Source organism: Vigna unguiculata, chromosome 10, assembly GCF_004118075.2.
Source record: "Vigna unguiculata cultivar IT97K-499-35 chromosome 10, ASM411807v1, whole genome shotgun sequence".
NCBI classification, from domain to species: domain Eukaryota; kingdom Viridiplantae; phylum Streptophyta; class Magnoliopsida; order Fabales; family Fabaceae; genus Vigna; species Vigna unguiculata.
This window is the reverse complement of record NC_040288.1, coordinates 5,300,051-5,312,463: the sequence shown is the minus strand read 5'-3', so window position 1 is coordinate 5,312,463 and position 12,413 is coordinate 5,300,051. Positions and strand designations below refer to the sequence as shown.

Below are 12,413 nucleotides of genomic sequence, written 5' to 3'. Positions count from 1 at the left end.
CTTGCTAGTCTAGCATATCTAAATTCAAGAAAAACGTGGAAAGTTGTATAACTTTCAACAATGTAATGAATTTTTTGTGTACTAATTTAATACCGCCATAAAAAATAAGTTACTGTGTGAGACTGAAACAATTAGTGAAAATTTTGTTACATCTTTGCATGTAAAATACCGATAAAATTAATGAAGAGAAAATGAAACTTATGAGTACTAAATTTCCTTTCTTAATCATCTCCAAACTTTTAACTATATGTCCCAAAAGTTTTATAACAATCACTTTGCCCGTTCCTACATAGTTTTTCCCCTGACTTGTCTATTTTTATTTTTGGTCTCCGAAATTCTATTTTTATCTTTTTCATCTTTGTACTTTAGAGTGTTGTTTTTAGTTTATGTTAGAAATTGTTGAAGTGAGAGACCATGATAACATCAAACTAATGCGGTTGGATTTAAAATAAAAATTGACATATATAACAAATGTATTATATTTGCAAGAATTAAAATGAAAAAGAAATATATGGACTAAAACCTTTGTTAACCACCAATATATAAATATATACGTTAATTGTCGTGTCTGATTTAAGAGAAAAAAAAACTAAAGATAAAACCACTCTTAGTTTATTAATATGTTAAATCACTCTTCATCCACAAGTGGTGATATATAAATACATACGTTAATTGTCTTGTCTGATTTAAGAGAAAAAATAAATAAAACTAAGGACCAAAACACTCTAAGTTTATTAATATGTCAAATCAGTCTTCAATCCACCACCAGCTACAGTAGTAAATATAGGAATAAATTATATCTTACAATTACCATTAACTCCATCCCAATATGACTATGGTGTTCAATGGCATATTAAAAGATATTCATCAGCTCGTTTAAGTCTTTTAGATTATATTTTAAAGATGATATCAAAAGTAACATCCCACAATTTTTATTAATTAATTAATTAATTATTATATTTGCTTTTCAAAGACAATAAAATTAATTTTTTTCTTATACAAAAATTCAAAAAAAAATACTAAAGCTCAAGCAAAGTATTATTAATTATGAAACATAATTGAAGATATTGCTATGAAATAACTGTATGTACATCAACTTGTTAACCGTTATTCATGATTTATTATTATTGATGTTATTTAAATTGTATGCATTAGATATTATAATTCGTTGTATCCTTTAGATTGACTTTTGTATCTATAAATAAAGATGGTTCCTTTTAGCAATGATATATAGAAAAACACACAAGAAAAGTTATTTCTCATTCTCTCTTCTTTTTTGTCTTCTTCTCTCTATTATTAGTTTTATTTAATAACACGTTATCAGCATGATGCTCTAATCAAATGTTGAGGGTCAGTGAGAGTTTTCTCTCTCTAATGACAATGCTCTACATGTCTCAATTTAGACTCTTTTTAATATTTTATTCATTTACAATTTTATCTTATATTTCTTATTTTTATTATAAGAATTGTTTGGCTTTATCAATTTTCATCTATGTGTTATTATTATTATTATTGTGGTGATTATTATTATTATTATTTTGTGTGCTAGTTCTAAACATGTCTAATCTTGAAAATTTTGAATTCGTGAGCTTTGATATTATGAGGAAGAATTACTTAACGTTGATATTATATGATGAAATATATTTAGATGCAATGAGTCTTGATAATGCCATTAAAGAAATAAATAAAGCATTTGAGAAATTATTTTTCTCCTGCAACAACAATACCGTGAAAATGATTTCACAAGTATTCCTAATTTATTTAATGTCTTCTTGTGGCTGAACAAAAAAATGAGCTTTTGATGACAAATCATGACATATGCCCAATTGGTTATGCTTCATTCTCATTAGTGAATGCAACAATATTTCTTATTCATATTTTCATGATCATAGTCATGGCCTAAGTTGTGGTTATGGTTGTGCTAGGGATCATGGTTGTGGACATTATCATAAAGGAAATTTCAAGAAGACATTTTATCATCAAAAGTGGAACAATACTATGAAAAAGGGGAAAGAAAAGGTGAAAATAATGGCAAGTAAGATAAGAATTTGGTTTATAGGTTCATGAAGTCTATTTATGGACTGAAACAAGCTTCAAGGCAATGGTATTTGAAATTTGATCAAGTAGTTACTTCTTTTGGCTTTAAGGAAAATGTCTCAAATCAATGCATTTAATTGAAGAAAAATGAGAGTCATTTCATCATTCTTGTCTTATATGTTGATGATATTCTTCTTGCTAGTAGTAGTGTTGAATTTCGACTAAGACAAAATTTATGTTAAATAGCCACTTTGATATGAAGGACCTTGGTGATGCTTTTGTTGTTCTGGGCATTCAAATCTCTCGTGATAGGTCACGTGACATTCTTGGATTGTCTAAAAGAGGATATGTTGATAAAGTTCTCAAGAGGTTTAATATGCATTCTTGCTTCTCATGTGTAACACCTGTTCGAAAAGGTGACAAACTCTCTAAATCTCAATGTCCTCAAAATGATAAAGATAAAGTTGAAATGAAAAAGGTCCCATATGCTTTTGCTGTTGGTAGTTTAATGTATGCTTAAGTTTGTAGTCGTCTCGATATTGCTTCTATTGTTAATGCTTTAGGGAGATACTTGAGCGAGCCGAGTTTGGATCATTGGAAAGCCGTTAAAAAAGTCTTTAGATATTTGTAGGGAACTAAGGATCATATGTTGACCTTTAAGAAGTCTGATCAACTTTAGGTTATTGGTTATTTCTAAATCTCAATGTCCTCAAAAAGATAGTGATAAAGTTGAAATGAAAAAGGTCTCATATGCTTCCGCTATTGGTAGTTTAATGTATGCTTAAGTTTGTAATCGTCCTGATATTGCTTTTGTTGTTAATGCTTTAGGGAACACTTGAGCGACCCGGGTTTGGATCATTAGAAAGTCGTTAAAAAGGTCTTTAGATATTTGCAGGGAAATAAGGATCATACATTGACCTTTAAGAAGTCTGATCAACTTCAGGTCATTGGTTATTTTGATTCTGATTTTGTTGGTTGCCCCGATGACCGAAAATCTACTTTTGGCTTTATTTTTATGATGGCAGGAAGAGCCATTTCTTAGAAGAATGTTAAACAAACTCTTACAGCTACTTCAACTATGGAGGTAGAGTATGTTGCTTGTTATGAAGTTACTTTCAAATTTGATTAAAAATAATGTGAAAAAATTTGATATATTTCTGACTCAGATTGTTGAAAGTATTTCTAGGCCACTTGTGATATGTTGTGAAAACAATGTTTCCATGTATTTATCTCAAAACAATAGAAGTTATACTCGCTCAAAGCATTTTGATATAAATTTTCTATTTGTTAGAGAGAAAGTTTTGGATTATCAAACTCAGATTGAGCATACTGTTACAAAAAATATGTTAGTAGACCAACTTACTAAAGGCTTAGTTGTTGTAGTTTTTTCAAAATCATGTAACTCATATGGGTGTGGTTAAGTCCTTTGATGTACTAGGTTAGTGGGAGTTTCAGATTTACATTTTATATTATTATGGTTTTTGTGAGATATAAATTTATTAATGACATCATTTTCATTACATCATTTTTAGCATATTAAAATTTATGAATATTTTGGGATCACATATTTATTATGTTTTGGTTTTATTTTATTTATTATCCATTATTTAGGAAATCTAAGCATGTGGTAAGTATCCTTATCGGATATTATCTTTGTGATTCATATTTATGATTTACGCTTGTATTATAATTGATATAATTAATTAATTTATTAATGTTATCCAAGTGGGATGATGTTGTATTTATATAATTTATTATATAAAATTATTATTCTCTATTTTATTATTATTATTATGATTATTATGGATTAACATTAATCAATAAATTAAATAATTTATTTTTATCAATTATATTTCGCATGATTATTATTTTTATTATGGGTAATATATAATTTTCTGGGTTTTTGATGAACTTGAATAATCAGTTACTTTTTGAGAGGTCCTTAATCTCTGTTGTAGGATATAAAACAAATGCCCAATTAGTCAGTTTTAAGTAACAACATAAAATACGCTTTTGACATACATACGTTCTAGAATAACATATCAAATGAATATTAATTTATAAGAATTAAGATTGTAACATTTCTTAAGAAATTAAAATAAATTGTAAGATCATGCCTATATTTGAAAAAAAAACTAGGTACAAACTTACTATTGAAAATTATAATGAATATCAATTGAAAATTATGTGAGAAAAGAAGTCTCACATCGATGGGAACTTACTTTGGGGCTTACTTTTAATGTTATAAAAGGAGTCCAGTGTTTCCTTAGGAAATCATCCCATCTCTCCCTTTCTATTCCTTTTACTTTACTTGCTTGAGAGAAGAATTAAGAGAGAATATTAGTTTCTCCTCTAAGAGAGAAGGTTAGTTTCTCCTTTAAGGTTCTCCTTGTATTAGTTTTTCCTATTTCCAAGAGAGAGGTTGTCATTGTTTTCTCCTTGGGATTAGAGAGAATGATATGTAATTTTTCCTTTTCATGAATAAATTATATTCGTTGCCTATTATCTATTTTTGTTCCTTTATTTTCATCTTGTATATTAGTTGTGAGTACTTGTGCTGGTACTCTGATACCCAACAGTGGTATCAGAGCTGTTGGTTCGTATGATTATATTCCGCTGCTATTGTCATTAGAATAGTACTGTGATAGTGGATAAAGTGTGGTAGTGTGAAAGTGCATGTCTAAGAAAGTTCTGGCTAGGAAAGACTTGGTACTTAAGCGTGTCCATTAGTGACCCACCTCTCTTTCCTGGGAATTACCTGGTGCACTGATTCACGGTATGCTTCCATTGTTCCAGTAGACAGTACTATTCATAGTGAGAAGTGCATAAGTCGATTTTAAAGCCATGACAACAAGATACGAGATAGAGAGGTTCAATGGGAAAAATTTTCATTGTGGAAACTGAAGATGAAGGCAATTTTGAGAAAGGACAATTGTCTAGAAGCAATTGAAGAAAAACCTGCGGGCATTACAGATAAAAAGTGGAAGGAAATAGATCACAATGCTATAGCAAATTTTCACTTAGCATTGGCAGATGCGGTTTTATCCAGCATTGCGGAGAAGACTACAGCGAAGGAGATTTGGGATACTCTCACAAGCCTGTACGAGGTTAAGTCACTTCACACAAGAATATTCTTGAAGAGAAAACTATATACTCTTCGAATGAGTGAGTCCACATCGGTGACAGACCACATCAACAATCTAAATACATTGTTTGCCCAACTTTCAGCGGCAGATTTCAACATAATTGAAAATGAACGTGCGGAGCTTCTACTACAGAGTTTACCTGATTCGTATGATCAGCTTGTCATCAACATTACAAATTACAATGTTATTGACCTCCTACGCTTTGAGGATGTTGCCGAAGCTGTTATTGAAGAAGAATCCAGGCGAAAGAACAAAGAGGATATGGTGGAAAGTGCAAGGCAAATAGAAGCTTTGGTGATGACAAGAGGTAGATCAACAGAACGTGGATCTAGTGGGAGTCAGTCTCATGATAGATATCAAAGTAAGAAGCATCTCAAATGCTATCATTGTGGCAAAAGAGGGCATGTGAAGAAAGATTGTTGGCATTTGAAGAATAGAGGAAAGAACTCTGAGGCATCAACCTCACAAGGTTGTATGGCAAATACCTCGGAGGACGAAGATATTCTGTGAAGAAGAGGAGAGATCTGGTAGGTCATGAAAGCTCAGAAGATCATGGCAGATGTGTATGTGCTTTTGCGGAGATACGTTGCAGGAAGCTAATGCAATGGTTGCATCGACAAGTCAAGAAGAAGCGATGTTGATGTGACATCGTAAACTTGGGTATAAGTCAGAGCAAAATTTGCAAATCCAGGCGGAACGTAATCTCTTACTCGGGCTCAAGAAGGTTGTTTTACCTCTATGCGAGCACTATGTGGTAAGCCAACAAACATAGTCATAGATCGCAGATTGCTAGTTTGACTACCAGAAAAAGGAAAACACAAGAAGACTTGGTTTATTCTGATGTAAGGGAATCACCAGAGTTATCACTAGGAGAATCAAAGTTTACTCCAGGAGATTGTGGGTGTACTACATCAAGAGGAAGTCAAATGTGTTGTTACCAGTTCAAGGAATCCAAAGCACGAGTAGAGCTTGAAACTGGGGAAAATTAAGTGCTTGGGCTATGCTAACAATGTGAAGGGGTACCACCTGTGGGTCCCACTACCCACAAGGTTATTGTTAAGCAGAAATGAAATGATGCTCCAACCAGAAGGCGTTAAAGAACAAGAAAACTTGGTTTGCATGGTTGAACAAATCTCAGTACGGTTTAAAGAGAGCGCTCAGGTGTTCGTACAAGAGATTTGATTCCTTCATAAGCCTCAGTTACAACAGACTGGGTGTTTAGACCATTGATGTTGTATGTGGATGACATGTTGGAGGTAGGCCCCAACAAAGTTCAGATCCAAGAATTGAAGGCACAATTGGCTAGGAAGTATGAGAAAAAGGACTTGGAACCAACAAACGAGGATTTCAGGGATGCAAATTTACCGAGACAAAAAAGATAGAAAGGTTTGGCTTTCTCAAAAGAAATACTTACTGATAATCTTGTGGCGCTTCAACATGCAAGATTGCAAGCCAATTTCGACCCTACTTTCTATCAATTGTTCCTCACGTATGAGTCCTAGCAGTGAAGCGGAGAGGATGGAGAAGTCTCGAGTACCGAGTGCATCGGTGGTGGACAGCCTTATGAATGCTATGATGTGTACAAGACCAGACATTGCACAAGCAGTGGGAGTGGTTAGTAGGTTCATGGCGGGTTTGGTGGAGAGCAGTGAAGTATTAACAAGAGGTCCTTAGGAGGAACCTCAGGTGTTGCATTGTGTTTTGGAGGATCAGAATTATGTGTCAATGAAGTCTACGTGGATTCGATCCTACTGAAGTCTACCAGAAGAACAAGCAACATGAAGGCAGAGAATAAAGCATGGTGTGAAGATTTGATTAATTTCATCAAAATCTTCAAGTGGGAGATTATGAGAAAAGAAGTCCCACATCGATGGGAACTTACTTTGGGGCTTACTTTTAATGTTATAAAAGGAGTCCAGTGTTTCCTTAGGAAATCATCCCATCTCTCCCTTTCTATTCCTTTTACTTTACTTGCTTGAGAGAAGAATTAAGAGAGAATATTAGTTTCTCCTCTAAGAGAGAAGGTTAGTTTCTCCTTTAAGGTTCTCCTTGTATTAGTTTTTCCTATTTCCAAGAGAGAGGTTGTCATTGTTTTCTCCTTGGGATTAGAGAGAATGATATGTAATTTTTCCTTTTCTTGAATAAATTATATTCGTTGCCTATTATCTATTTTTGTTCCTTTATTTTCATCTTGTATATTAGTTGTGAGTACTTGTGCTGGTACTCTGATACCCAACAAATTATACCTAAAACAATTCAAAACAGACTAACAACGATAAGTGAAATTAAAATTTGGTTCATTTAGTCTAAATTCAATGGATGGACGAGGCTACAGTGCTTACTACGTTGAAACAAAACAGAACAGATAACAAAATATCGATAGCTAAAGGAAATGATGATAAAGTCAACATGAATTTCATTATATATAAGCTATACTCCAAAAACAAGGAAATGATGAAAAAAAAATGAACTGCAATCAAGGACACAGATTAATTCCATAACTAAAGGGATCGGGATCGGGATCGTGATCCTGCAGTTCTTAAAGAAGATAAATGACTTACCAGAAGTCACTTTACAATTTTTTTTATGAATCTATGGAGATAATTTTTCTTTGGCGTAGGCTCTTTTTCCGAGTAATTTGATTCACCACATATAAGATAGACATATGTATTCTTGACCACCAATCTTTGACCAAAACTCACAAAAATCTCCACCTTGTCTCCTGATCCTAAAGTTGACCTTATACCCTGCCAGTCTATATCTTCAAAGGAAATTAGTGTGCCATGCATGTGTATTTGCAATGTGCACTTTGTGTAATTAACAATTAAGACACTTCTAAGACATTCAGTTGCAACAATTTCAGTGGTTGAGACATAAACAACACACAGAACCATTCCCTTCATGTCAATATCTGGAGGCACAATGAAAGAAACAGAATCTCCCTCACCCATATAGGCCAACCAATAAGGATGATTGTCACTTGGAAGAGAGATATCACAAGATTCACTACTTGCCAATACCTGTAGATAAAAAGCTTAGTCATTTATCTAATTTTCCTATTCACATTGTCTTCTACAACCATTATTTGTCGTTAAAGATTACAAAATGCAATACATAATTAAAGCATACCAATTGTAATTAATTTAAATGAATTTGGTTAGTAGTTTTGCTGTGTATACATCCCCATCATGTCGTTAGAGATTTAGAATCCATTTCGTCCGTTTTCTTCTCTTTCAGTTTATACAATAATTGAGTAAGAAAGTAGTCAAGCAAGAAAGAGGAAATCAATTTCCTAGAACTTAGGATAAGCATGATCATTTGGTTATTTGATTATTAAAATCAGATACTTATGCATGAAGTTGAGTAGATGTAGAAGCAAAGGGTGCTAAAAGTATAGAATTGTAGTTTCTATAATATAATTTACTAGGATTATTTTACGTTCTCTTAATTAATAGCTAAAATGATGGTGAAGGTAATAAACAAAGAAGAACCTGAGATATGTTATCGCTGACAGCATCGAGGAATTCATGGTATGCTCCAACACCAATCAAAGAAGATCTGAAGTGCTTCTTTGAAATTCCTGATTCTGTAAAAGTTGAACAAGTTTCGATCAAAATATCTGTTACTTGCTTAGATAGTTGAAACTCTGTGTCACATTGTACCAAAACACTTCGAAGATTTGCCAAGCAGCCAAACAATGGCGTAATATCATCCCAACTATTATCCTCCATATCCAAACAACTTGAATGAATATAAGATATGGGATTCATTATTGCCGAGATTCAAGACCGAATAATGATTGAAGGAAAAAGATTACATGAAAATCTCTCAAATCCTCGTAGGGATATATATCCAATGGCTTTTGAGCTTACAATTGAAAAAGGCACTTGTTTCACAACTGTATTTTCAGCAATTAGAGTTATCAAGGATTTCATTCGTACAATATCTTTTTCCATGAGGTCAATCTTGGAACACCCAGAGAGGATAAGAGTTCTTAAAGAGTTCAACGTATATATCTCTCGAGGGAGATTGCTTAGGCTTGTACAATTCTTCAAATTTAGCAGAATAAGATAGCAGAGACATCCAATAGATCGGTGTACTTTGCGTAATCTTTGACAATTCTTGAGAAAAAGCTGTTCAAGACTTTGTAATCCGGAAAAATCAGGGGTTTCTGTTAAATACTTAGAGTGACTAAGATTAAGGACTTTTAGCCACCTCAAAACCTACACCAAGACAATTCTGTTACAATATTAAAAAATAAAATAGTAGCCGGTTACTATTTTGATTTTAGTTAAGCTTTGTAATTTAAAAGAAAGTGGCACGTAGTAAAAACCTGTGGTTGTTTCCAGTCGAATTGAAGAAGATTGTGATCTAAATCAATAGCTATTGCATCATGCAGACTAAACTCGTTAAATATTTGGTAATTTTCATGAAACCCTTGCAAACTGATCCATCTCAGTTTCTTAGAATGGTACTCAGAATTTCCATCAAGTTTCTGCAGTCTTGATGGTTCTCTTCTGGTTGAACGCAATTTAACAGGCAATCGATCAGTTACTCTCGTCCCCTGTGATTAAAAGAGCAAATAAAAACAAATGTGTTGAATGTGAGAAAGCAAACATTTCAAAGATAACTTTTAAAACCATTTGTAAAGAATGTTCTTACTCTATTATTTGTCAACACATATCCTGCACCATCAAACCGCATTTGCCGCTCCTTCCACATTTCATCTTTATCAATTTCATGAATTATTTGTCTTCCCATTTTTTGTAGCAAATGATGCATTCCAAGTTTGTTGTTCTTTTTAACTTTTACGAGACCACGTTCTATGAGAACTCTTATTCCGCTATCATCATCGTATATTCCACAGCCATTTAGGATCTTCTTAACAAAGGTTCTGCCTTCACCAACAAAGGAACAACACACATCAAGGAACAAATCTTTTTCCATTTGATTACGTAATCCCTCAAAGCTTATTTTCAATTTCGGTTCAACATGGTGCTGGGGAATTCTCGCTAATTTACACAATATACTATTCCATTCTTCTTTTGTACTTTGAAATAAACAATTTCCAATGATCTCAAGAGCTAGAGGTAGTCCTCCACAATGAAAAGCTACACTTTTTGCAAGGTCGTTGTATTCTTCTTTTGGTTTTGCTTCTCTAAATGCGTTCCAACTAAGAAGTTCAAGTGACTCATTTGCATTCAATAGCTTTATCCGAAATACAGAACCAACTGGATATATGTTCCGTATGCTTTCATTTCTTGTTGTAATGATTACTACAGTTCCTCCACCGAAACATGCACATAGTTCTAAAAATGGAGTATACTCATTTAAATCGTCAAGTACAATAAGCATCCTTTTTCCAGAAAGTCTTTCCCGAATCATATTTGCTCCCATCTCAAAGCTATGCATTTCCACCTTTGTTTTCAGGACATCTGAAAGAAGTTTTTGTAAATGAGCATACGCTCTGTTTCGACGAACTTGTGCAATATCTTCAATGAAACTTTTCTCCGTGAATGTACCATGAATTTGATTGTAGATGGCCTTGGCGAGGGTGGTTTTACCCGATCCTCCCCTCCCAAATATCACTATCGTAAAAACTCTCCAGGATTTCTTTTCCATGATTTGAATCACATCTTCCACGCGGGACTGTAATCCAACTGGAAATTTAGCAGCAGACAAGATTGGTAAATTAAGAACGCTCTTAACAATTTTTTCCACGAGTTCAGCATCACTCCTTCAAGTTCAATTGCAATTATAGAACAAGTCATGTATTAACAAAATTAAATCATAAGCTTATAAAATATGCTCGATTGAGTGAGTGATTTACCTGTAATTGCTGTCATCCAATCCAAAGAAATTTGCAGCTTTGGTGAGTGCGTAGCTCCACCTGGACATACCATGCTCCAGTTCTTGTCCCGAGAATGTTTGGTGTGCAGTTGCTTTGAAGGCCTCTCCAAAATCACCCTTCTGAAGACGTACATCAGATGGCTGAGTTTCGTAATATACAGGCAGAACATGTCGGCAATAAGTTTCGTGCCATTCGATGATTTGTTGAAGCTGATGAAGACACCGGGCAGATTGAGAATAGGTTTTGGTGAAAACAACAATTGCTATACGACAGAGATCGACAATAGGTTGTTGTATGTGCGTTGACTTCATTGCATTGTCGTGGGGGAGGAAAGTAGTAAGTCCAACAGCAGAGAAAGCAGAATCGAGATGAGAAACAAATTTCCTGCGGATGTCTTCTCCATTGAAGTTGATGAGCACATCGTACTTCCGTGAGAGTTTTGATGATGAAGATGCAAATTCCATGGAAGGAATTGATGAGAGGTAGTGAAGAGTTAGAAGAGCATGCAATATGAAACCCTTCAAAGGAGATTATCTTTACAGACACAAAAAGCGATTCAAAATACTTTTTAATTATCGTGGAAGCACGTTAAGACCATCGCAGAACCGTTTTTACTTTGAACCAACACCCACCCACTTCGAAACACAATAATATATTACGCTAATCACTATGAAACATTTTTTTATTTATTTAAAATTACATATTTTCTTTACTTTTATTTTAAAATCATCGGGTCTCTTTTTGTAGTATGCAAATATCGCTTTAAATGACATGATCATCTTTCACGGTACATGATATACATATTGTTGGGAATGGTCAAGTGTGAGTCAAAAGTCTCAAATTGAATAATATAGACAAAGTTAAACACTGTATAAGATCAAAGGCCTATAACACCATTTCATTAAGGTTTTGGGGTTAAAGTGGTATCAAATGCTTTAGTGTAACACTAATGTCATATAAGCATATGAAATCATAATCTCTCAATTACTATAACTAAGACTAATGTCATATAAACCCATCAAATATATTTCTGAAAGAGGTTATTTTTATAATGAAAAAAAAAGCGTAGAAAGTTAAAATGCAGTTTTGGAAAACATCAAGACAACTCAACTTATTTTTAATATAGAGTAAATAATTAGTTTAGTTGAATAATTATTAACATGTTACATTTTTGAGAAAAAAACAATCACATACAATAATTTTAATTTTATTAATTTACAATTGAGTAAGGTTCCACGTTTTTTATATGAAAACTCCTGACGGCTAAACATATTATGCATAAGAGGTATGTATAAACTTTACATTAAATATCGTAAAGTACAAATACATCTTATAAAAGTATCTCTCCTTATCTTCATTGGTCATGTTACGCAACTTCC

General features: G+C 33.3%; 1 protein-coding gene across 2 annotated transcripts; it reads right to left on the bottom strand.

Annotated features, from left to right (window-relative positions):
- Window positions 1-7,582: 7,582 nt before the first annotated feature.
- LOC114166217 (TMV resistance protein N-like) lies at window positions 7,583-11,598 on the bottom strand. 2 transcript variants are annotated; one of them, XM_028050911.1, is made up of 5 exons: window positions 11,014-11,598; window positions 9,846-10,920; window positions 9,517-9,747; window positions 8,675-9,406; window positions 7,583-8,203 (listed from the first exon to the last, which is right to left on the bottom strand). In XM_028050911.1, exons 1-4 carry the CDS (start codon window positions 11,496-11,498, stop codon window positions 8,966-8,968), a joined length of 2,232 nt encoding a protein of 743 aa, XP_027906712.1. In that variant the 5' UTR covers window positions 11,499-11,598; the 3' UTR covers window positions 7,583-8,203; window positions 8,675-8,965. The 2 variants fall into 2 exon arrangements, with proteins under 2 accessions (XP_027906712.1, XP_027906713.1); XM_028050912.1 differs by having other exon boundaries at window positions 9,846-10,843; window positions 11,014-11,480.
- Between the last annotated feature and the right edge of the window lie 815 nt (window positions 11,599-12,413).